At 31.9% G+C, this 27,607-nt stretch overlaps 1 protein-coding gene across 5 annotated transcripts in view; it reads right to left on the bottom strand.

The window, feature by feature from the left end:
- Positions 1-26,908, bottom strand: part of Nost (Nostrin) — a 99,754-nt gene extending 72,846 nt beyond the window's left edge. For 4 of the 5 annotated variants that reach the window (XM_070110598.1, XM_070110600.1, XM_014232015.3 and 1 more), the window contains exons 1-2: positions 26,815-26,908; positions 23,512-23,781 (exon numbers count right to left, since the gene is read on the bottom strand). In XM_070110598.1, coding sequence (XP_069966699.1) covers positions 23,512-23,613 — 102 coding nt within the window. In that variant the 5' untranslated portion in view covers positions 23,614-23,781; positions 26,815-26,908. Of the gene's footprint in view, positions 1-23,511; positions 23,782-26,493; positions 26,667-26,814 lie in introns of those variants that run through there. The other variant, XM_070110599.1, reaches the window with a different exon arrangement.
- Between the last annotated feature and the right edge of the window lie 699 nt (positions 26,909-27,607).

Raw genomic sequence — 27,607 nt, 5'->3', positions numbered from 1 at the left:
CATATATACATATGTATGTATATGTCTATACATGCACATACGTATATTAATTACTTGCAATGTGGCTGCAATTGTTGTTGTTTCGCATAATTCAAACTTTTTTGCGATATTTAGCCGGCAGCCACAGTAGTGCAACAGCAGCAGTGGCAAGCGCTTTACCGCTATTGCAAGCACAGGTGAATTATTATTGTAGCATGAGGCATCATCACAAACAGTGCAATTTCCGCATACAAATGTTCATAAAATACAACGAATTTGCTTGAATGCCTCCATCGTCCGTTCGTCCGTCCGCCAGTCTGTCCATCGGTTGGTATGAATATTCATTTTTCACATAACATAACCCGTTTCATTGCCGTTACTGTCCGATCTGTTGTTATACACACATAGTTGCTGCCACATATCGCATTTAACTTTAATTATTTTGTAATACGAGTACGGATCGGTGTTTCTTAAAGAAAGTAGAAGAGGCAGTAACAAGTAACCAAGCAGTCATGCGTGGCACGAAGCATAAATGCGTGGCAAAATGTATTCAAAACAAACGCAAATACCATATATTGGCATGTGTGTGTATGTGTTGCCAAAAGGCAATATTGCATGTTAGTACGTTGTCATATAACTTTAGAAGTCCAAATAATTGGAGAAAATTTTTATTAATTATTTAATAGAAGATCAGCCAGACAGCCAGCAAAGGTGTAAGCGCCAACTTTTCCCCTATATATGTATATGTAATGCAATAGAGTGATGCTTAAATTGAGGATAAACAAGAAAAAACGTTGACTTCATCTACCTTCAAGTCAAATAAAGTGCTTACAAGCGTTTCCTCGAGTTACAAATTACATATTTTCAATAATTTTTTTTTATAGTAGAAATGTAATATTTTATTCAAACTTTTTATTATTCCAAAGATACATATTTTACCAAGATTTTGTGATTTTTTCAAAGGAAAATATTTAAAACTCGGCCATTACGAAGTCTATTCTGGCAGTCCTTCGGAAAAAATGTGGTTTCACGTTGACCGCAGAACTTCTTACAGCATCATCCGAAATAAAAAGGTATTTGTTAAAAAAAAAATTAAAATTTTGGTGAAAATATGGCGACGTTTTGTTTTCAAGACCTTGTAAATTATATCTCGAAGACCTGTTTAAAATTGCATTAAGATCGATTGAGTTGTTTACTTCGAAATCTTGAAAACCAACAGTGTCGAGAAAAACGCGTTTAAAGTTTTAAGTGACTATATACCATACATAGCTGAACTCCAGCGCGCAACTTTTCAGGACTGCATCTCCGAAAACTATTACTCAGATCAACTTGAGCATTTAATTTACAATATTCTAGAGATTTTATAGATGATATTTATCTTGAGTTTGGCCGGTTATTTTTAATGACAGCTACATATATGCTACAGTGGTTCGAACTGTAAAATTTGTTCGTAGATTGTAGCGTTGCCTTGGAAGATAGTCCAAATTTTGTTAAGATATTTATTCCGATCGTTGGGTTTGTATGGCAGCTATGTGCTATAGTGGTCCGATATCGGCGGCTGCGACAAATGAGCAGTTTCGTGGGGAAAAAAGGTCGAGCGCAAATTTTCAGATCAATGTCCCTAAAACTGATGGAGCCTCATCTCGTCACACCTAGGGCTTTCGACGTTTCTTTCTGGGTGTTACAAACTTCTTGACAAATTTACCATGGTACATTTGCATATCTTGTTCAGGTTATAAAAATTATCCGAATATAGCTCTTCATATTTTAGATCGCAATAAAGATGCTTAAGGTTTAATACAAAAGTTTTAGATTGCTCTGATATCACCCGGAATCAAAATCCATATATCTATATGGTATAATTATTGAAATCAGTTGAATGAAAAAATTAACATGTGAGTCTTTAGTAGGGCAGTCATTATATAATCTCGATTCCAACCGATGGTCTATGCTTTGGGATGCGTAATAAAGGCGATTTTCGAAAAAGGGAAGAATTTGAAAAAGAAAAATATAATATGTTCTTACATCAAGACCATAACAGTACAACAAGTAAGTGAAAACGATCACTCATATCAAAATTGAATAAAATACACCTGCAGCTCTCTTTTTCAGAATTTTAATTTTATTTAGTTGCTTGTATTTATTTATACTGCTTTTCTGATGAACAAGTAAAACTTTATTTTGATTGCATTTGTATTTCATTGCTGCACTAAAATTTTAAAACAGGCTGTTCTTGTCGTTTAAATCGCCAGTGAAACCTGTCGCACTACAATTACTCCTGCATCTGTCTTCAAGGTCGAGGTGGTTAAGCGCATTTAAAAGGTGGCAAGCATATCACGATTGAAAAAGAATTTTTGGCTGGCTATGAGCCAATAGCAGTGTGCAACATATAGAAGAAATACTATAGAAATTTATTTTTAAACGATGGAAAGTAGAACCTGTTTTGTCTTATAAACTTATATTAATATCTTATGCATTTATAGATGTATAAATGAAATTCAAAACTGGTCTAGGGCTATGAAAGCTCGACCCCTATTCTATGTCAAGCTTTTTTCATAGAAACATACTCGGGCGTTCAACATTGTTCTCGAAGGATCGACTAAAGCTAAATCTGCGTAAATCTAAAATAAATGAAAATAGCTGGTGTATTGTTTTACTGAGGTAACCTAAAAATTACTACAGCATAGGAATAAGGAATCAAAGCTGGCATGGGTGCGAAGTAGTAAAGGCGGGTTTCAAGGTCAATATAGTCGATCTTAATAATTGTCATCAAAGAATTGTGGGAACAGAAATCATAAGAAAATATTAACCAAGTATTTCAAAACTCAAATTAAATTTGAAAAGGCATAAAAAATAACAAAAAATGTGAAAAATTAAAGAGGGAAAAGAGGCAGATGAGTGATACACAAAATGAAAATCATGGATCAGACTTTTTTGTTAGTAAAAGTCAGTCAGTCAGTCTTTTTAGCGAATAATAACACTACATATGTAGATACACCGAATAATTTGTTCAAAAATGTCCAAGTCGATTCGGTTATTTTTCTTAAAATAACAACAAAAAATAACTAAAAGCAAACACATGTCTGCAACAACAAATCAGTCATACAAACATACATACATAGTTTTTAATCTTCAATTATCATTTGTATGCTTCTTCCATGACCTCAAATATTAATTTGCTGACACGCCAGCTTAACAACAACAAAAAAAATTCATTTGGATAACAAATATTAAAATTTAAATTTTTGGTGCTGTGAGCGTGTACTGTGAGTACGACTTCAAATGTTTTTGATTATCACACATTTGTATTAACAACACTCTCATCGAATCGGCTGCTTCATCATTCCCTTGGTAGACGAGTCATAAAATTAACTTTTTTAGCACCAAACCAGCAGCCGCATGCAACTCGAAAAACAATTTATGAACTCGCCTCGTCAAATAACAACAACAAATGCAACCGGTTAAAGAATAGCCACAAAATGATTGTAAAAAAATTAAAATACTCTAAATACGATAAATAAAACTAAAAACTGAAACTAAAAACCAAATGAGAAGCAAAACAAGCGCCGGTTTATTAAAAGTGAATTTGACCACAAAAAATCAGGGGGAAAAAACTCGGTCGATGCTCCAAAGAGTAGTGACGTGAGATTGGGTAATATTTTTTTCTCAACTTTTGGCATGAGTTTCGGCTTTTTTTTTAATTTTAAACGGCGATTACAAAATAACGCTGCATAATTAGCATAAGCGCAGCTACCACAATCATTGGGCTTATGGTAGGTCAAAAAAGCCAGAGGCGAAGAGCAAAAGTATAGAAGCGACCTCTACAGTGAGCTTGTGAGTAGATGTGACATTGTGTGATTAGATTTTGTTGTTAAAACTCGAAATAATAATTTTATTTTTTTCTTGCAGCTGTGCTTTGAGGCACGTCAAAGTTTGTCAGAAGACAACTCAAGCGTTTAAGTACGAAAAAATACATATTTATATATTATATATATATCTAAAATTATGTGCAGCGAACAACAAAGACTTGACATGATTTTATCTACAGCACTAGATAACAAAAACAAACCAAAAAAAGAAAAGCAGACAAAAAAATCATACAAATTATTTTTATTTTTATTTTTACAATTATTTCATTTTGAGCAGTGAAAGTCGTTTAATATTTTTGCCACAAAATAAAATGGAAATAGCTTTGTTTGGCAGCAATTGTTGTTATTACTGTTGTTACAGTAGCAATTGCTGTTGACATTTCGAAGCGTACACGCGTATAATTTGACTGCATTTCAATGCTGTCCGGCTTTGATAGTGCAAGGAAACACACACACACATACGTATATACCATACATACATATGTATATAGCAAAACATATAGTATACAAAAATATATATATATATATTTTATATTTATTTATTTGCTATTTCACCTGCTGTTGCAAGCGCGGTGAAGACGCAGCAATTAAACCGCATTTTTCAACAACTTTATGATTCGCAGCCATCTCTTATTCCGCTACAAGTTATTGCTGTTTTGGTCATCATGTGACTATAATGACAGAAAAGTCGGCAGATACTTGGACAATTGTTCGTTAGCGGGCGATTGTTTTCCGGCAAATTTTGTTTTCTTTCAATTTTCATTTGAAATGTGCGATGAAAGTGAAAGATACTGGTTTGAAATGTAATTTCGTAGAAAATATCAAAATGATGGCACTTGAAAATGTGAAAATTGTTGATGTAATGGAAACAAAAATAAAATTATTATTATCTCTATGGTCAGTTTGTTTATTTATTGTAATGAAAAAAACAAACAAATGTTTACACTTTTTATTTTGGCGACATTCCAAAAGAGCAGGGGTGGCTAAACTTTTTTTTATTTTTTATTACGTAAAAGTGTCCGGACACAAATGAATACTTTCGTAAATATTAATTTAAATATATTATATATATTTAAGCAGAATTTAATTAATATAAAAGCTATTTAGCTGTGGGCTATACTAAATTTGAGCAGAAGGACTTAAAAAGCCCAAACTCGTGCAAATTGCTTGAAAAAAGTACATAAAACAATGCGAGAGATTCGTTAAGGTTTTCAAAATTAGTATAGGGCCAAAATATTATTCGTAACATGTGCGCCTAAAAGTTAAATAAATAGCATGTTTAATATCGATTTCACATTTTTTTGTGTTTATTACGATAGCTTACTACTGCCACTACACAAACAATATAAGATTTAGTTGAAAGAGCTAAAGTTGTAGATCCACTTCATCCATCACATTTTGAAAATTTAAATTCATTCATCCATTTTGAAAAGATAAATTAGAAATTTAGATCCTTTCAACCCAACTTCTTCCTTTACATAAATTTCGACCAGATTTAAATAATTTAAACTTTTGTGATTACGTAATTAGAATGTAATGAAATGTTCCTCTTGTTGAAAATTGGCTTTTGTCTTTACTTCAGTCCGAAGAGTCTTCGAGAAAAAAGTGTACTTAAAACCATTCCGAAATTATTGTTTTTGTTTTCTAAAAACTTCAACATTTATTTTAAAATATCGAAGCAATTCGAAGTCAATATTAAACGATAATCTCATTTTCTATTCAATAAATTGAGGTTATTACTAAATTCCAAATTTATTTCCAATAATTACAAGATGTGTAAGACTAAAGCAGTTCAGTTTCTGAAACATTGGTATAGAAAATTTCAAAGTTTAGGGAGAGAAAACTTTCTATCGAAGACTTTTTTCCGTTCGCCAAACCGAGCGTAAGTCTTGTTGCAGTCCTCTCGTATGCGGCAATATGCTGATGGTGTACCGTGTTTTTTTTTCGGGGGAGCTTGAGAAAAATGCCTTTCGCATCATCATCGTGTCGTCGCAGCAATGGTATATGCCGCTTGCAGGTCACTAAAAAACTCGCCTCAATGGGAATCACTGCCTTAGTGATTATACAAACACATTTAATGAAGAAAAATATCTATTTTGGACATAAAAAATGTTGGACTGCTGCTACTTAGATATACTAAATTTTAAATACGATTTGCAGGATAGAGAAGAACGAATAGAGATTACGAATTTACATAAATCAAAGAAGAAAATAAAATGTTTCTGTTAAGAAAATCCAATATAGCGTAGAAAGATAAATAATGAGACTAACCAGAAGCTTTAATGAAAACTGTTTCTATTGAAGAAAAAGTAGTTTTTTTTTTAATAGTTAAAATGTTAAACTTGGAAAATTGGACGATTTTTCTTTTAATCCTTGAATTAATTCGTTAGCAATTTTTATAAAATTTATATTTTTATAAATTTATGAAAATATGAAAATTCCTACAACAAATGGCCATAATTTGTTATTATACCACTGCTATCAATATTTCTTTAACCTTAAAAAAATAAAACTATTTTCACTCCAGGAGACAATACCCACCACAAAAGTTCTCAATACAGATTTTACATAGCTACAAAAAAATATATCTATCTATTCACAGACAACTAAAAATAGTTAACAACAAAATAGTTTTTGCCAAACTAAATTCAAAAATCCATCAAACACTGAAGCTTGTCATATTTTGCCATGCAAATTGCTTGCTGTCATAGAACTGATTTATTGCAAACCCACATTTATTCTTCCTTAAAGGCATGTAATTGTATTTTGGCACATTCTGAGCCCACATAGATGACAAAGCAGGCTTAAGTAGGTATATGTGTATGTATGTATGTATATAAAGGCGCATAAAACCACCTGCTCAATAATTACGTGCTTACTCTGAAAGTGTAGAATAATGTCAACAATAAGAATTTTGAGTCGCTAAGTGGTTTTGAGATGCTTGAACATTATTATTGAAGAGCGATAGCATGTTTTAAAAAAATATATATATACTATATACTTGTATGTACTTATAAGACGACACACTGCTTAGAAATGTATAAGTACCTACATACATATATAAATAGAAAAATTTTCAACTCCAAAAGACAGGCGTTTTTTGTACTCCTCAACCATTTTTATTGTTAGCTAAACATTATTGTTGAAGAGCTTAATAAAGCACTTTCGAATAATTCAGAATAATAAAGGAATTTAAATATGCTTTGGAAACCTACATTACAATATTTCTAAGCGTTGATTTACATAATTAAACAATTTATATTTTTTTGTTAAAATGCTTTTTATTTCCGCAAAAACTCGTTTTATCGATCTATAAATTTTACGAAAAAAAAATTAAAGTTTTTTCTCACTTTATATACTATTAGGAAATAAAACGTTGCCTACATTTAGGATTAATTTATAATTGTCAACACTAATATCTATTTGATTTTGTGTTGTCTTCATAGAACAAATTTTCCTCAGAGTTTTCAGATCATTATTTCCGAGTGGTAATCATTTGTTAAATATAGTAACAAAAAAGTCTGATAAGCATAAGATAAGCTTATATCACTATAATTCAACTTTGGAAATGCTCGAGTATAAAAATGGTATATTCCTAAAATTACCAATATATATATTATTTTTAACACATTTAGTAGCATTCTATTCATTCTCTTTTTAGCAAATGAAAATTAGCATAGTAAATAAATAATTGAGCACAATGAAATCACTTTGTAGCAAAATGAATGAAAACATTTCTAAAAAATTTCCTTAAATTTTAACGCTTATTTACTTTAATTTATATTCTTATTTTAGAAGTAAACACAAATAGAAAATATTTAATGAAAGAAATTACTTAGAAAAACGCGGCGAGTGTGAAATGAAGCATAATACAAAGTATGCAAAATAGCAAAGAAAAAAATTTATATTTTTTAAAATTATTAAAACGAATGAAAGAGTGTTATTGTTACAAAAGCCGCTCACACACACATACAGCCACAGATATTTATGCAAACACTAAGAAGCTACCGCTTCTGAATGCTGTCATTATCAGCAATTATTTTTATGCCAACATGAGATTGCAGTTGAACCGGTGATGGGCCGGTCGGCGCTAGCCATGTACCACCGACATAGCGGTATAAAGCAATAAGCATGTGGAGATTAATAGTTTTAGATAAGCTTCTTTCCATATGCGTCTTCTTTTTCGAATTTTCTTTTCATAGTTCATTTCATTTATTGCGCTTTTAGACGCAAAAAATTTACTTAGAATTCACGAACAACTTGTAGTGATTGCCGGGCTTAGGCCATTAAGCGCAGCTTCAAAGAACTTTGAACTTCTAAATGCGCGCACACATATATTATATATTTTATGTAGCATTTACCGCAATATTCCATTCATTTAGAAGTTGTAAAAATAATAATTTTATGTGGCTTTGTTTAGTGGTGTTAACGCTTTGTGCAAATTCATACATATCTTCATATACATACATACATATATACATAGGGACATACATACGTGCAGGCATGTTTAACACATTAGTACATATCTACATATATTGTAAGACGTATGACTCTTCGAGACTGCACAAACGGTTGATAAATTTCTTGGTGTTGAGAAATTCGTTCTAATTTTAAATCTGGTTCAAGAACGTGATAAATAATGGCATCATTATTTAAAATTTTATTTTTGAAATGATTAAATGTCAAGACCTAAATCACCACAAAAATTATTATCACAAAAAGCATTAAATTCTCAATTTAGTTTCTCAGAAATTTTTCGAAAATAAAATATCACGAAGAATTAAAAATTTATATTAAATTGCAAACAATTGAAATACCAACAACTTTTCAGGAGACTAGAGACTCGAACCCTCACCGAAAAGCAGAAAAAGCCAAGCCACGAACACAGTAAGAAAAGACAATAAATTGGGGAAGATTGCTAAAAACTAGTCAAAAATTACTCACTTCTAGATACTTTAAAGGAAATGGGATAGAAATTCAAGGGAAACCCTATATATATTGTAGTTGGGTTGACAGATTGAGAACTGCTGCTGTCAAAACTGGCAAATTTAGGTACTAACAAAACAAGAATAGAATAGCCAAAAATATACCGTCTGATCAAATTTGACCCATGCTGACAAAAAAAATTAAATCCACTTCTCGTAGCCACTACATTGACCAAAATGTGTTGAGTCGATGCATAAGTAATGTTGAGATCCTCTGCTATTTATCTGAAGCCAACACAACGATTTTCAATCAATGTTTCTTTTACTTTTTCGAAGTTTTCGTCATTAGCAGAGATGAATAAAAGTTTTCGAGGACCTCACGACCTTCCCAAAATCCTTCCGCGACATTTTCAACGATTCCGTAGCCGTCATTCTATTGGAACGACGTTGTTAAATTTCCTTAGGTAAAAATCGCAAGAAAAACTTTTCGAGTCGCTGCCAAACACACACTAATTGACATATAGCGATCAAACTTCAGAGAACGATGTACAAGGCAATGCCAATACGGGCTGTATAAACCCAATATAGATGTTAAAGAATGTATGTTACATTGTGTAATGAGCTCCCACTTTCAACTTTTCGCGTCAAAGCAATATATTTCTATATTAAATGAACAAGTTGAGCATTCAGAATTACAGAATATTTTCAACAAAAAAGATATCCTATAGGAACCCTGTCTGAAAAAATACACATAATACGATTGCTTTTCTAGCGAAAGAACCATTTACAATAGATGAGACAACTTTTTGCGTCTAACACAAATTTGATAACACTTCAACATGACAAACCATTAGCTTCCTAAAACTCCGTATGAGATCTAAGAAATATAACAAAAATATGAGTAAGAGAAACGGAGTAATGTTAAACCATCTCTTTTAGTATCCAAAGCAAAGATGATGCGATCAATATGACAGTATTACAAGGACGTTTTGTATTAGTCAGTAGCGCGAAGTCAAACGAAAACGTCTCCGAGGTGGGTTTCTCAACTTTTATTTGCGGACAATATTGTGGTCCAACTCATAAACTACACTTGCATGTTTTTTTTCAGCAGAGAAGCCAACTTGTTGGACTCTTTTTTTGATATCTAGTGAATTTTGAATCATAAAGTCACAAAATCGCGACTGGATTTCTGATGGAGCATGCATTTCCTAGATCCACCTTCATATAGGAACTATCAGTGAAGGTATCATACAAAATACTTATTCACATAAATTGTATTTAAAAGGGATAAAGAGAGGTCACCATTTACCAAAGCTAAAAATACTAAAACGACAATGGATCTTCGCCCAAGTATCTAACGAATAATGGAAATTAAACAAATTACAAAAATCGCGCATTAAAAATACACAAGGACATTTAAACGTAACGAAAGTCACGAAAAAACTCTTGCAATCGAAACCCTTTCGACGAACTTTTCACTTTCACTTGATAAACGAAAACATCAGCAAAACACGAACTCACTTCCGTTAATCAAATCCCCGTACGAAATGTCCACTTAAGTCAAACGCGAGTCAATAACCGACACACGACCATGAGAAGGTGCGCCGAACCGCCAACGCGGCCACGTGTAGCTTAGCTTGCGGCATGCTACATGCCGCAGCGCAACTTGTTGACATTTTAACATGACTTTTTCGCCAATATTATGCGATTACTCTTTTCAATATACTCGTATATATGGGTATATATGGATGTACATATATTGTATATATATGTACAGTTAGGTGTATTTGCCGACAAATATTCGAAAGGTCATTTTTCTTGTTTATTGAAAAGCACGAAAATTGCCACAAAGCGCCATGCAAATTAGGCAGCTTATAGACCAGCCAGCAGCTGTGCGCAAAGCATGACTTCTGCCAACGACGCTATAGCTGTTGTGGCTGCTGCTGCCATTAACAATTTGCATATGAACTTGAATGGCTTTTTCCTGCACAGTTTTTACATTCAGCTCATTTGCAGGCAATGGCAAGGCTATACGAATTCAAGGAAGAAGAAGAAAAGAGCTGCCGGAAAAAATTTTATGCAAAAAACAATTCCACGAGAAAGACTAAAGTTAAGCGCGCGCGCGCACACACAGAGTACTTAATGTGGCATGCAACAATTTGGCAAAGTGGCTGCTTTGCAGTTGTTTGTTTGCGCTTCGGCTGCGCAATTTCGCGCGACTTCAAACAGCAAACAACAAATGAGCGCATGCAGCTAGTTTATGTGTGCGCGCCTGCGTGGCGTGTGATTTTTGCGCGGCGCTTGCGCGATCATGACATTGAATTCGTAGACGGTGTTGGCGGTATGCATGTGGCAAATATATATATGTATGTGTAGTGCATTGGCCATGCTGGATTGTCAAGTGCAGCGACGACGTGGCTGTGATAATCATCTGCGCTGTCGTTAAAACCGCGGTGCGGCAATTTTGCTCAACAATTTCGAGCTTTGTATGTTTTTTGCCGAGCGCAAAATTTCCAATAAATATATGGATAATTGTAGTTGAAGAAAATTTGGCGGTCATGCGCTTCCCGTTGCTTCGTTCACACACAGATTGACAGCATAATTGACACTTTTGCGCCATTAACTGCAAGTACGTGCGCGCGAATTTCCTTCCTGCCTCGCTGTCTGGCAGCGTCGCGCTACGTCTCGCGCGCTGTCGCGGTGCTGCTATTCAAAATTACCGTTGTTGATGAATATTTTTCAGTTTTATGGTCATTGCGTGTACACAATTTGGTAACAAGTTGCTTTTAAATTTTATTTGCTGAACAGGCGCGCGCTGGGCGGCAGTCGGCGTGACACAGCTGGTTCGCATGCGCTTTTGCGACACTACTTTCATCGATGGCTATATTGCTGAGTCTAGTCACACTGCCTGATTGTAAAATATTATTTTACAAATGGATTTTCTACCACAGCAGCCGTCAGGAGGGGTCTGACCATGCTGTTAGCAACCAAATAATTTCGCCAACGTTGCGCTGCGCTTCGATGTTGTTCATCCGCGTTAGGCACTTTGCGTTGGTGTAAAATTGAAAAATCGCTGTCGAAAAGTTGCATACACCAGCTGTTAAATAATGAAAAATAATTTGGTTCTACGAAAAAACCGTTGCCATATAAACTTGTTTCGCCGCAGCGCGTAAGTCAAGTGAAAAAAGGAAGAGTTCACGCCGCGCTGCAACACAACTAGTTTTATGCAATAACGGCATATACAAAAACATGCATAATGTATATGGATATATAAAACTTTGTATTAAATCAAGAAACGACTGCTTAATTCATTTTTTATTCACTTTTCCCCATCTGCTTTTATGTCGAAGCGCATAAACTTGAATTTTGCTTTTTAATTGAAATGAACAACTTTGCAGTGGCAATAACCTTTCGATGGCAATAATGTACAATATAATAAGAGTAGATTATATGAAGTTTTAGAAAGGTATTAATAACATTATAAAAAATATATATTTGATATTTCAAGCTATAGAGGAGTATATCGTTTAATTTTTTCGAGTACAAATTTCATATAGGTATTCTTGAATTCTCAAAAGTATGTATGAAATGTTGGTACTAATTTCGAAAAAAATTGTAACTAGTTCCGAAATATCGAAATATTGCTTTAATATTTTTTGCTTATATTCTTATACGAAACATAATATATATGTGTACATACAAGTTAAAATTGCTAAAGGATCTCCTAAAAACTTTTCCTCTACCGTTTTATTTTACTATCGCAAATATATCTACTAGTGATTGAACTTTATCGAAATAAAGCGATAAATCACTCGAAAGAAATATCTATTTCAGTATTTAAATTTTCGAAAAAAACGATAATAATCGTATATTCAAATATTTTTAAAGCGATCAAGTGAAGAAATCAAATCAAAGAATGCTTAAACAGTAGCACCTCGGATAACTTTAAGAAGAAGATAGCAAATAAGTCAAGTGATCAAAATTGACCCGGACTGGCTCATTTAAGCTGTGCACGCGAGCCGAATCGATAAAATTTTTTCGCTAGAAAAAAATTTAAATCATTGCTTCCTTGAAAGATACATATATCTCAAAATATCGATACCATACTCGAAAACTGAAAGTTGGATATTATGTTGCATAAATTAGGATACGTCTCTTCTTACAACAAAAACTATATATTGAAATAATAGTAACCATTAAAATTTTGTCATTTTTGCTACTAATTTAGAAGCAAATATGATCTATGTAGCTTTAGGTTGTCAGTATAATTCTCAAATCTAATGCAGAAACTGAAAATTCGGTCCATACAACTTCAAACAATATTCTCTTCTGCCCATTAATAGAGTATACTAAACCTCGTGGCGATCCTAACATGACATTAGCAGTCCAAGTTCTTGGAGAGAATAATTTCTGTTAACCATGAGAGATTATCGCCTCTTAAATACCAACTAATAATATTTATGGTATGAACCAATAAATTATATTTACAAGAAAATTAATGTTTTAAGCTAGGTGAGCTTTTATCATTAAGGAAGTATTAAGAGCTATATGAACGATAATATTTGCTTTTTAGATATTTTTAGTTTTATTGTGTCTTAAAAAAGTCTCAAAAACCAAATGAATCATGGCGGTGATCACCACACAAATAACAAAAACGCAAGCGCGCTTTTCTAAGATGATAAGGATAACCCTTTCTTCCTAACTTTTTCATATCACTGTCATTGTTGTTGCAACTCATTCGGCTCCATTTTAGAGGGTATTACGAGTAAAACCATCATTTACAATATATTGTATATGTATTGGGCTGACGCATTGCCAAGCTGGCCACTGCAATATTTTCTTCGGACTGAATCAATTTCCTAACTGCACATAACAAGCAGAGGTTAATTGCCAAATAAAAAGCAAGTACAAAGTCGAATTCGCGCAATAGAAACTTCAATTAGCCAAGCTTCACTTAGACAGTTAGTACTGTGTAATTATGAGCAATATTTGAGTACACTTCGCTGGAGCTGGGTGGCAAAACGCGCAAATGCAGGCAGCTTGTGCAAATGGAGTGTGTTAGTTGCGCTACTGCCTATACACATACATATGTATATGCAGATATATAGTGCGAATGTATATCTGAGCACACGCATAAATTTGTATTCCATGGCGTACAAATGCACACAACTCGATATTAAACCAAAGGTTGCCACTTGACCTTTAACTAAATATTCAATGAACATTTGCGCGCTTACCACAGAAAATGCATACATACACTCACACATACTATGTGGTAATTTCTTATTTATTATTAAATATTGCTTCAATTATATATGTGAGTGTGTATGTAAGTATGTAAAATGTGATTGTCTGATCTTTTGTAATTACTTAGAAAATATGATCGCAGAAGAAGTGAAGCAAATTCTGCAATAATCATGAATGTGAGGGCATTAGGGTGATCATTATAAGAATTATTAATTATATGCTGCTTGGGTTTATTTTGGTGTTTAGCAATTAACAGTACTTACAAACACGGAGTTTGTCATACAAATTTGTTTATCTTGCCTCAAACACTACTTTTTTGTAAAGCTAAACGTAATAAAAAAAACACACTTGATTTTGATCGGTCAGCTTGTAAGGCAACTATATACTATAAAGGTCCGATCTGAACAATTTGTCCGGAGTGACTAATTTCGTGAAGATATTATGATACATGAACTTGAGTTTGATAGCTCAATTTGCCAAGTGATCCGGTGTCGGTGGTTCTGACAAATGAGCAGCTTCTTGGGGAAAGAAGAACGAGCGCAAAATCGAAAAATCAAAATCAGATCGATCTCTAAAAAATTGAGGAACTAGTTCCCGTATATACAGACAGACAGAAATGTCTAAATCGACTCAGCTCATCACGCTGATCATTATATATACTTTATAAGATCTCCGAACAATCTCCCGTTACAAATTCCCTTACACACTTAATATACCCTGTTCATGGCTTAAAAAATTAAATTAAACTCAAGGGTGCATAAACATTCCCATGAGTACACATGATAATTTTGAAAATAAACTAAGCCTTAACCTCGAGTTTGTGCGACTTGTGTCTTTTACTTAAACATACTATATATTATATGTTTTTAAATATTTTGGATCAGCGTTGCCATTTATAAATAAAAGTAAAATATAATAGGAATAAACATTAAGAAAATGTGAGCCAAGTACAAGTTGCAGTACATTTTTTATCTAGGAAGGCCCTAAGTACAAGTCCTTAGCTTAAAACTGTACTGTAATAGCTTAGGTGTTAAGTTTATCGCAGTTGAAATAACATTTGTTTTATCACTTGAATAATCGTATAAGCTTCAAATGACCTTGAGCCAAGTGTGAAAACTAAAAAAGAAGTGTTTAGATTGTACTCAAATAAAATAATTTCTCAGAAAAATATTGATAGTGCAGTAGTATATCTCTTCACCGCTTAAACATTCTATGTCCATAAATAACTCTATATATAACTTCCAAAGCACTTTAAAAACAAAGAACAAAATAAATGCTAGGCAAAAACCAAAACATGTAAGTCATTTTAACAATTGCACAAATTTTGACGTCACTTTCTTCAAGTTTCTCCGCTACTAGAGGACCACTGTTTAGTCACCTATCCGTATCATCTTCTGTTTATTGCAATATTTATTGCTTCACTTTTATTTACACTCGATAACACACTTTGTCAAGAAGAAGGCAAATAAACACTGCAGCGGAACCACATACTCAAAGTTCTCCTCAAGCGTAAAAAATGCGTCCCAAGAGTTATCGCAGATGGAAGTGATAAGAATTTTTATTTTATTTTTGCCACCTTCTCTTATTATTATTATCATCCGTTTGTTTTTTTTTTTTTTTTTTTTGTTTGTGACTTTGTCATATTTGCACTTGTAAACCAATGCATATTCCTAAATATTAACCGAGGAAGACTGGCAAAAATGGCATTAGTCATTTGCGAAATTCCAGGAAATTGATTAGATTGTTTTTGTTCGATAACAAATATTGAAATAAACGAGTAATTTCTACGAGAACATATGATTATAATATTATATTATGATCAGGGTTGCGAATTTATCAATTAAAAAATTTGCGATTAAAAATTAGATTTTCATTTTTTAATTTAAAATGTTTGGAATAAAAAATTTGATATATTACTTTTTGATTTGAATGAACTCGAAAAATTTTTAATTCTAAAGCAAATTATTTTTTTAATTCTTAATTATATGGATAAGATAAAAATGTTTCTTTTTTATTTTTCAATCCGGTAGGGTAGTTGGAATTAACGGTTTTTGGGATTGCCTGAGTTAGCAAGTTCATCACACTTCGGGACTGCACTTTTGTTCTTCGAAAGATGAGTGCTTTTTCGTAGGAAACTCACTCATTATTTACGCTAATTTGAGAATATACGGAAAATACCCAACAACTTTGAATTTGCATTTCTTGTCCAACACACAGATAGAACTGAACCCAAGTATGAAGAAACATTTTAAAACAAATGGAAGATACTTTTTTTGGTATTAAATTAAATTTGCAAAGGTTTGACTTTTGTAACAATGGATTGAGAGAAATTGAGCGCAATATGTACTTATCTCTAGCAGAATTATTCGACCAGTTTTATGCTACGGTGCAGAATCATGAACGCTGCTCGAAAAGGACAAGGCCATACTGCAAATCTTCGAAATAAAATTTTTAAGATCAATCTTTGGTTTTATCAAAGCATTCTATTTAATATGGCTGGACCGAAAAAAATTGTTGAAGCCGAAGCGTTCAACACCAAGACAAGAAAAAGTCCAAAATCGAGTTGGATCGACGAATAGGCGGATGAGCAGGATTAACTTGGTATAAGAAATAGGAATTAGGAAAAATCACAAGTCACTGAACCGAAGTTTAATATGTTGATATCAATGAAATAGCCCGAACACTTGAAACTAAACTTGAAAGAGGAATCTAAATTATTGGAAAGTTTTTTATAAAACTGTTGTTTATCGAGTGAGTTTTTGACAAGATAAAGCTGTCAGCTTTTCGGAGCAAAGTCTCCATAAAATATTCGTGAACATAAAAAGTAGTAGTTCTATACGAAAAAGTCACGAAAATAATAGGGAATCAAATGAAATAAGCTCAAGAATTTTTGGATGAAGCCCCTTTTTAAAAAAATCTGAAAATTTTAAAAATTAAATATTTGTTAACGAATCGTTTGTTTTTTAAATCGGTAAAGCCACACTTTTACTAAAGAAATTTTTTTTCAAATGACATCATTCTTTCTGGGACATGCATGGAAAGCATAAACTCTCAGAAATTCTAAGCTTTCCATTTTTTAGAAGCATGAAATTCATTTAAGATGCAACTCATGCACTGTTATTTTGATTTTCAGTATTTATTTTTTCTGAACCAAAAAATCACTTGAGGCAGGCTTTCAGCCAAAGTGTGTTACACTTTCTACAGCATTCTTCTTTCTATGTGGAATATCCACGATTACTTTAATATGCATATATGTTAAGTGCCTTTGTAAAAGCAGTGAATGTTCTTTCCATCCGAAATGCTGTATGTACTTGTATATTGGTCTACAATTGTAAGCGCACCTGTGTGGCGAACTTCTGGAAAGTGATTGTACATAGGCTAATTTGTTTGATATGCTGGTCACGAATTTTGTGTCACGATGTGACTGAACAAGAGAGCAGAAACGATACTTAAATGTGTTTACCGGAGTAAAAATTGTATTAGAGAGTGGTAAGAGTGAGTGATGACTGAATAAAGCCGCCAGTTATGATTTTCATATTTTTGTCGACATTTAAGTGTAACAAGAAAATAATGAAAACAAAGAATATTTTTATTATGTACGAAGAAACCATAAAAAAGTTTCGAGAGCACTCCATTAAATAATACTAATTTTGCACCGTTTGGAAGTGAGTGAGTAGAGTCTTTACCACGCTGATTCTAGCAGTTCCCACAGTCTTCAGTCGTTCTCTGCACTTAGCAAACATACAAACACAGCTGGCAATAGTAGTAAAAAAAGTTGGTTTAAAATTTTTTTTTTTTTTTATTTTTACTTTGGTAGTACATGCGCGCCTGTACGTGACTCGGTGGTTTATGTGACTTTCTTTTCTTTTCGACTCACTGTTTACTCATTTCACTGTTGGGCTGCCGGCATTTTCACCACAGTTATTGGGCTGCCGCCGCATTTTGTTGTGCAGTTTTGTTCAAATTTAAATTTCTTTACAATTCCATTGTCGCTCAATAACGATCCAGCCAAGTATTCTTTGAACGCTAAAAACAATGCGAAAGAAAAAAGCAAAAACAAAACAAAAAAATAGATTTGCAAAGAAAAAACCCACTGAGACAAAGGTCTACTGCCCAATCTATTGCGATTGCCGCGCTTCAATTGTTACTTTGTCGTTCGCCGAATTGATCGATTATTCACGATCATGAATTGAATTTTTGTTGTGGAAAGCTTCAATTAAATTGGGAAATGCAATGTACCTAATGTAAAGAGCATTCATACACTTTCTAATCTAGATTACATTAACGGTTAAATTGATTATAAATGCCCACGTGAACTTTGAAATTTGGCAGAAAGGAAGTCCAGTGATTCTGAAAGCATACGAGGGTGGGTTTTTAGATGCGTGGAGACAAAGTTAAGGTTTTTATTACTATACTAGAAATAAGTATGTCAGTTTGCAGGAACTCTTGTCTGGGCAAGGATATTTTTCAGAACTGGTACAAAAGCTTTACGTTGTAGGGTCTCTTTTTAGGGGTTATATTCACCTACGAATTTCAAAAATCCGATTTCCTTTTTTCATATATAGCAAATGTAAATATACGTTTTTCTCGAAATGCTGTTGAATTTGAATGAGTTTGAATTTCTCCGAAACAGCTGTACCGATCAGTATGAAATTCTCACACGATCTTTTTAAATATATATGTCAGCTAATGACCAAAGAAATAAGCTTTTTGATAATAATGTCGGTTTTTGGAGAAACTCTGCAGTGAACATTTCATTACAAAAAACGATCTTTTTTCGGGAGCTAACATTTTGTAAAAATTTAAAATTTGCACTGGTCCTTCGATTATTAAGTACACTCCTCTATCAGAAGTACTCCTGGAGATCGGCTATGGGATCAATGGAATACAAAGTTTATCGATAATCAAAGTACATTAAATAAAATGCATCTGCAAAAATATCGCAAATATTTTAATTTTCCTGATTTAAACTAAACAGGGTCTCCTTTTAAGATGAACCACGAAAACGAAGAAATTTAAATAAATAGTTTTAGATAGCCCTTAACTTAAAATCACTTGCCACATAATATTTTAAATTGTATTATATAATATGAGTATGCAGGCTGTTTCGAGGTTCTACTGTTCTATTTTCTGTCAAACCATCTGTCAAAGTAGACACATGTGTTGATAAAAGACTTTATTTCCGAGCTCGAGCTCTGAACGACAAACTTACTTTTGAATTTTTACATATGTAAATTAGTAAGATTGAAGTAATTAGAGTAGGATTACAGTACCACACTTATTTTGAACTGAAGGCAGAGAAAATATTCTCACCAATGAATATTGCTTTAGGTATATGATTCCGGACTTTTTGGTTCCACACTTTAAACATAAATCTCATAAAGAAAAAATACGTCTAAACACTAAGTATACTATATATTAATGGAAACTTGTGAAATATGAAAAAATAAGAGATAAAATATTTTTCTGAAATATATGTATGCATTGTTGAAATAAATAAAGTGGTGACTATGCATTTCGCTAGCTATAAACACTTGTTGTGAAATTTCAAACTAAAATGCAATTTTCCCTAATAATAAGTCTATAAATGATTACTGGCCATAAAAAATGTATGAACTAATCAGTCTTGTCAATAATAGAAATCATCTAATACCCATTAATAATATGCTGCAACGAAAATTGGTGACTCACAATTCTATGATAAGTAGAATAATAAAATATTAAGAGATTTGTGAATTGTGGGTTGTTATTCATATTTGCACTAGAACAAAAAAAGTTAGTTAAGAGGATATGAAAAAATACCAGATATTAGGCAGTGAGAAAATAATAAACAAAGTTGTTTTTATAGCTGATATAGCTTAGTATTAGTATATTCCGCAATATAGATCAATATGAATGAAAAATGTAATAAAAGTACGAACAAGGCACCGACTACGCTTCGCAACTGAAATTTTGTGTATCTCAAAAGATATTAGGTGCTATCAAATGACTAACTCGTATTGACTTAGTGCATAACCAGACATTGAAAAATTGTTGCCTACATTTAGGCATATTACACATTTTTATCAAAGTCGCAAACCTTATACCCTCATAAAATTATCGGTTGTTATGATTAATCAGCAAACCATGTATCATTGTCATTATTGACGAGCTATTTACTTAATGACTGCAGTCAGGCACGTTCTACAGATCTATCATTAGCAACAATCGAAAATATTAACAAATTTCTCACAGGATTAACTCATTTCTGCCTTCATCATGTAAAATGTTTGCTTTTCTTTACTTTTTCTTCGCTTTTCGCTTGTTTTTACTACCATTTTTAGTTTCCTATTGTCTGCTCATGCGTTAATATCTAAATGGTAATTACTAGCGAGTGTGCTGTGCTAATAGCTTTTAAGTATTTGGCTTCTAAGTCTATTTAGTGGCAACACGTTTTCCGGTCAGCCAAATAAGGCAGCTAACCGCTTCCCGTGTATAGTGGGGGAAGGAAACTTCGATGACCCGCATATAGTAAAGTTTTTTCACTTAAATGATCTTGCTAATAATTTTTACCGTTACACGTTTAATGCATTTGAAAGCAAAATAAAAATTGTAAGAAAATTGTAAACAAAATTTTAAAACATTTCTGCTGGTATAGATGATCGCAAAAAAGAGAGAGCTCTTGTAAATAATTAAAAATATATTTAAAATTAGCGATGTCTGTATGTAAATACACAGCTAAGTGCTCAGCCGGCTAAGGCTAAACGCCAACAATGGAAATCTGTTTTTTTTTATTTTCATAATTGCTTTGTTTAGTGTATTTTTGGCAGTAGTTTTTCTATATAACCGCTAATGCGTTTTGTAAAGACTTAAATTCTCATATATTTCGCTAGTCATTCTAAACAGCTTCGCATTGAAAAGTGAAGTGATTGTCTGCAGAAACTCACAAATATAGTTCACGTTCTACATTATGGAGTTTTTTTTTTAGCATTTTTGGCTTATATTATTGTTATTGTTCAAAGATCGGTGTTAGACGCAAAACAAAGGAGCTGAAGAAACAATTTAAAAAATACTGAAAAAACAACTGATATTGAGTAAACGTGAGTTGAATTGGCAGCAATTGATCTCTATTTTAACTCACATATGCATGAAAATACACTTATAAATATGTAAGTATACCATATATGTAAGTAATGGCATTTAACAGTTAGACGGAAAGTTGCTTCCAGCCAAGTTCATTAGCCCTGTCGTTCATAATGAAAGCATATTACACACGTCGATTGTCACGCGGCAATCGCTCTGATCGTTATGATCGCTGATCGCCACTCGCCAACGGCTTTCGGTCATCATAGCGTGGAACAAGCCACCGCGCCGCCGTGACACACACACATATATACATGTATGTGTGAGTGTGTTATGGGTTTTTTGTTTAATAATTACCGTTCAGCCACACATGACCAGCAAATCTAATTAAAAATAGTTTCAGCATAATGTTGATCCAGTGTTTAATAATTTTTTGTGAAAAAATAGAAAAAATGTTGCCACAGAGCAGCGCTTTTTCAAATGCTCTTGGCTGTTTGTTGTTTATAAGCTTTTAATTGCCGCCCAGAGGCTGTTTCGGTTGTTTCTTTTTCTTTTTTGAATGACAGCAAGCGAATTTGCTATGGAAAAAGCTTATAAGCTCTTGAAGTGGCGCTGGAGTGCAAGTTAATTAATTTGTAGGGATTAGTTGAAGATTAGCGATTACAAGTACATTTTTTTCAAAATGTATATGTAAATAGGTACATGAACAAGTGTAAGCAGCAGGACGGTACTTCAGAAAGACCCAAGGAATGCCGTGATGAATCAGAAAGAAATGTAGAAAATACCTTCTATAATTTGAGAAAGGAAGCGAAATAAATTTGCTTAAACAAATGAGTGAAAGGCAGTGAACGACAATTTGGCTTATAAGGAAATTTTACAAAAATGTCAACTAATAACAAATGGCTTACTCAAGTTTTTTTCAACTCTTATCTGTGACGCTTTCTATGTCTTCTAGCAATCCGAGTAAAAAGTCGGGATGAGGCATCAAAGCACTGCTAGAGGTAATAAGTACTTTAGTCTGCTCGGAGTTAAACCTTCCTGATGTAAAATATGAAGTATATTGAAATTTTTAAAGAGAAGTTATAAAAAGTATGTCAGGTGAGCAATTTTCGAGGATCTAAAATGTTTGTTAGATCTTTTTTAATTTGAAAAAGTGGCTGTCTTTTTGAAAGTTCTAAAAACGGTACTATATAATGTCATACAAAACTATATTTCAATCAGAGGTGGAAACACTAGATTTTTTGCAATTTTTTCTGCATACTTAGCAGATCTGGTTACCTTCCAAAGATGAGTAAAAATTATTAAGACAAACTTTTCAAAGTCGATGATACAATACATATGATTATAGCATAAGCACGTTATTATGCGCGTAAAATAACTAATTCAGCAGTAATTATTGTGATTTTGGCAATGAGACACTAGACGACTAACAATGATCTAGACGAAACAATCTTGATTTTTGCTTATATGCATACAAAATGTATATTTTTAATAAAAAAAACTACAACTCCAAAACATAATGGCAAAAAATGTGACACAAATGACGTTCGGAACTCTAACAAATACGATTAACGGTTGACAAAAATTGAAATTTAAATAAAAATTATAATATAAAAGAAAAATTTGAAATGCAGATGTGCAAAATATGACCTCGTATCGATGGAGGAAAAAATAATAAATTTACTCTACAATTAAAGCAATGGCATAATTAACTCACTAAAAAAAACACATATGAAAAAGAAATTTCAAAAATTAAAAAAAAATATTAAAAAACATTAAAAAAACCAAAAAACAAATTTCAAAAAAGAAATAAACCAAATACAGAATACCAACACAAAAAAGAAAAAAGTTATAAAAACAAATTTATGTTTTAAATAAAAAAAAAAAAAACAGGCAAATCTTTTATTTCCTATGACTTAAATAAAAGTAAATAAATCTGAATGGCAACAGTAAAAACTAAGTGCACTAAAACAGCCAACGCTTATCAGACGCCAAAATGGGAGAAATCGAAAAAAACGAACGAACTCGCGTTTGCATGATGAAATAAGATCGATGCGATTAATTACCATTTCGAAAGATAATATTTATATAGAAGAGCTATAGTTATAGTACATACAACATAAATGTGCTGAGTATTTACCTAATTGCAATAATAATATATAAGTATATTTTTTTATACCATATATTTTCATATGTATATATCTCTTATATTTATCAAAGGTATAATATATATAAAAAGGTAATGTTTGCGATGGAAAAAAATAATAAAAAATCAACACATATGTAAATGAGTAACACAAAATCACGAATGTATGTAAAAAAACAATAAAAACTAAACATACAACAACTAAAAACAAATATGTGTGTAAAACAAAAAGATAGTAATTGTTAAGCAACATGAACGTAAACCGCGTAATTTGAGTACTCACCCAAGAATTATCTCTGAAATGCGACATTTTTGCGGCGTGTCCCACTAAAAATCCTTCTCTTCTGCGTTTGCTTTCGGTTTGCGTAAATATATGTGTTCGCATGCAACTCTGCGCTGTTTTGAAAATGTGTCAAATCCGCATGTAATGCTCGTATGTATTTGATTAATTTTTTGTCACTTTGTATTTGTATTTTTTTATTGTTGTTATTGATGTTTTTTGTATTTGTAATTGCACTTGCCAACCGGTTATGTTAATTTTTCGTAAAATTTGCTGCATGAGATAATTAGAAACAACACATTTGTAGTAAGCGCATAAATATGTACATACAAACAACTATAATAACTAAGCGTTAATTCCAATTTAATTTAAAATAAGCAGTGAACTTGTGGGTGTATTTAGTTTGCTAAGAGGGTGGGTATGGGTAAAATAGCTATTTAAAATGTGTAACCGTATAAGGTGAAACGGAGTTATTTTTAGAAAAAATATTATATTATAAATAAATAATACCAGCTATTGCAGAAGCAATTAAATTTAAACAAATTTTTTTTTATTTATAAATTTTAAATTTTATAACAAATAGTTATAAGTTATTAAACATTTTTTATATGGTTTATAACCGCAAATTTATAATGAATAGTTATTAATTATTAAATTCAATTTTTTTTTTAATTTATTGCTTATACTTTATTTTTTATATATACTTTTTTATAATTTATAGAATTTTAAAATTTTTATTCGTATTTAACTTGATTTTTATTTAGTAATTTATAATTCAATTATACTTTGTGATTTTATTATGATAAATCATAAATTGCATATTATTATTATCATAAATTATAAATTATGATCTATGTCTATTGCTCGTAATTTATAGCTCGCAATTTAAATGTTTTTTGCTCAATATGTGTAATTGATGTTCTAAAGTTAATAATTATTAAACCGGATTTTATATTTTCTTGATGTAAAATGAAGTCTTGGTTTTTTTTGTATTTATGTACATATGACAACACCAGTTGCAGATTACTAAAGTCAACTATTGAAAAAATTTATTTATTTTTAAAAGACCTTTAGATTTTACTTTACTTTACTTTACTTTATTTTATTTTATTTTATTTTATTTTATTTTATTTTATTTTATTTTATTTTATTTTATTTTATTTTTATTTAAAATATTTTTTTTTCAACTTATTTTATTTTTATTAAAATTGTTATATTAAATTTAATTTATTTATTTATATCCTAAAATAAAAGTTTTTAATGAATTTTGATTTATTTTCCTTTATTTTATTTTATTTCAATTAATTTTTTATTATAATTTATTTTGTTTCTACTTCTTATATTTCATTATTTAATTTAAATTCTTTTTTGATTAATTATTTCACTTTATTTATTACACTTTTCATATTTATATTGTTATTATTTTTATTTCATTTTCACTAATTTATAATTTTCTGTTTGTTTTAACTTATTTTATTAATTCTGTACATTTATGTATATTTTCATGCGCGCTCAATTTACTTTCTTCCCATATAAAAAGTTTACTATGCACTTATACACAGGTGTGTGCATGTTTGTGCATGCACTTCAGCACATTTCGCACGTTTGTACTCGTGCACTTTGCACTCTTCACCGCTGCCGCCAACTGTTTAACTGCACAATAAGTAAACAGCCACCTGTAGACTCATCTGTACATCTCTGTAAAAAATGTGAGCATGTTTGTGTGAATATTCCCACACATATGTACATACATATGCATGTGATTTACGCCTCGTTGCTCGTTATTTCAACTCGTTTTTTTTTTACAAAATATAATTCTTTCTAAAGCTAAGCTGCTAACAAAAGTCAACTATCAACTGTTGCTATCTACACGCTTTATGCATCACTTTTGGCGTTGTTGTTGTTGTGTGATATCCACCTATGGCTGATGGGTTTGGTGTGACGTGACTTGATGTGTTGCGAGTTTGTGGCGTGGCTTCTGACGTTTAGTAGCTGCCGGCTTTATACCACACATGACTACATGCAACATATGAAACATATGTATGTGTATAACAACAACAATAACAATAATAATCGCAATTAAGCCAATATCATCGTTATTTCGTATAGAATTTTCATTGAGTACGATGCAAGTGCGCGGCGCTTGGGCGGTTGTTGCCTGCTACAAATGTAATGTTTAGTGATTATTATGGGTTTTTTCGATTTGTCTGCTCGTGAATAATACAAATTTGTTGTTGTGCGCGTACTTTAGCAGCGCGCTGTGAACAAGTGTGTGAAATAAGCATTGAACCTATTGATATGTGCTTATGGTCTCGTATATACTTCTGTATGTATGCACATGTGTACATGTTTTGTATTTATTCTTGTTGTTGTCTACGTTGTTGCTGTGAGCATTGCTTCAGTGTTTTAGTTTTTGTTAGCGTGTAATTACAAATAATTTAAGTAAAATTGACTTTGACTGAAATGGCCCGAAGCTTAAACAGCAAAACAAGTGTAGTAGAGTAGAACTAAAAACAACAAACAAAAATTTACAAACAAAAAACTAATTATAAAAAAAATGTTTAACCTAATTCTTTTAATACGTGATTTTTCTAATACAGCTTTTAAACTAACACTTCTTTAAACTATATTCTTAATTAAGCGAAAATTGAGAATTAATTCCACAGTCAGCGCGACTTTCGGTGCTTCACAGTACTTTTATATAAATAAAAAAAAATATATTTTTAACTTTTAGTTTGCTTTAAAGTCTTATTACACTTTATCAATTTTGTTCACATTTCAAGCGAAGTTAACACACACACACACATTTGAGGCAACAAATAACACGCCCTTCTTTATTAGTTGCCCGCTTCGCACTTGTTTGTTATTGTTATTATTGTGACTTTCGTTGTTGCTTTTATTGTTGAACGCAATTTCACTTATTGCACTTTTTTTTTGCAATTTTGTTATTTCAACATTTCACACACACAGCGATATTTTTCTTACACCAATTATTGCCGTTTCAAAAACTTCGCTTCACTTTTATTTCCTTAATAATAAAAAATTTCTCATTTTCTAACACTTCAACACCAACTTGTTATTTAATTATTATTTTTTTGCTTTTTCTACAATTTTTCTTGCACAAAAGGCACAGCTTCACAGCAAATTTTGCACTTTCAACGCGAAAACGATTTCTTATAACAACCAAAATTTAATTCAAAGTATAGTTTTTGCCAATATTTTCTATTATTTCTATTCAATATTTATTATTTGTATGTCATTTTTATTATTTGCATTTCATTTTTCTTTATTTATTTTATTTATTACCGTTTTCGTCGTCTATGAACGCTGCAGCTAAACAAACGAACCGTTCGCATTGAGAATACGCGGCGTATTAACAACACGAAGCGACTCCACAATGAACTCGAACTTGATGGCGCCGATTGGGAGTCGCGACGCACATGTTCGATGGGTTTCTCAAACAAACTACAAGGTTTGTCGTACAACTTGTTTGATGTAAATATATATACATATGTGGACTAAAAATAAATGTATGACGAGAAGAGAGTAAATAATAATAAAAGATAGTTATTATGTTAAGTTCGCTGAGTTGGAGGACATCGAACTGGCTAAAACATATATTTTTGCTTATAAGAATTAATTAAAAATATTCAAAATTTAATAGAAGTGAAATTTAAATAAAAAAAGAAACTATTCGGTCGCGAAAGTGTCTCTACTTAAAAAAAAACAAACCAAGGCGTAAATTTTTCTAAAATTATGCTAAAATCAATGAGAGATCACATATAAAATGCATTTCTATTTTATTGATGCTATGAATTGAAACAATAAGGCTTTAATTACTGCCCTTTTGTTTATGATATTTGTATATTAACCGTAAATTTTATGCTTGAAATAGTTTCATCTGCGATTCTTCATAGTTTTGTTAGTTGGTGTTGAGAGGGTTCAATATTTTTGACTGATGATCAATATTTATGGCGCCAGTATTTATTCGTCTTTTTGAAAGGTAAGATATTGCTTGATTATTTGTAAAAATTTTCGTAGGTTTTTCTACAAAATATCGTAAGAAAGCCGAAAAGAAATGTGCTTAGCTTAAAAAAAA

This window comes from Bactrocera oleae, chromosome 5 (genome assembly GCF_042242935.1).
Source record: "Bactrocera oleae isolate idBacOlea1 chromosome 5, idBacOlea1, whole genome shotgun sequence".
In the NCBI taxonomy this organism is placed as follows: Eukaryota; Metazoa; Arthropoda; class Insecta; order Diptera; family Tephritidae; genus Bactrocera; species Bactrocera oleae.
The sequence above is the reverse complement of the archived record's forward strand: the minus strand, read 5'-3'. Positions and strand labels throughout refer to the sequence as shown.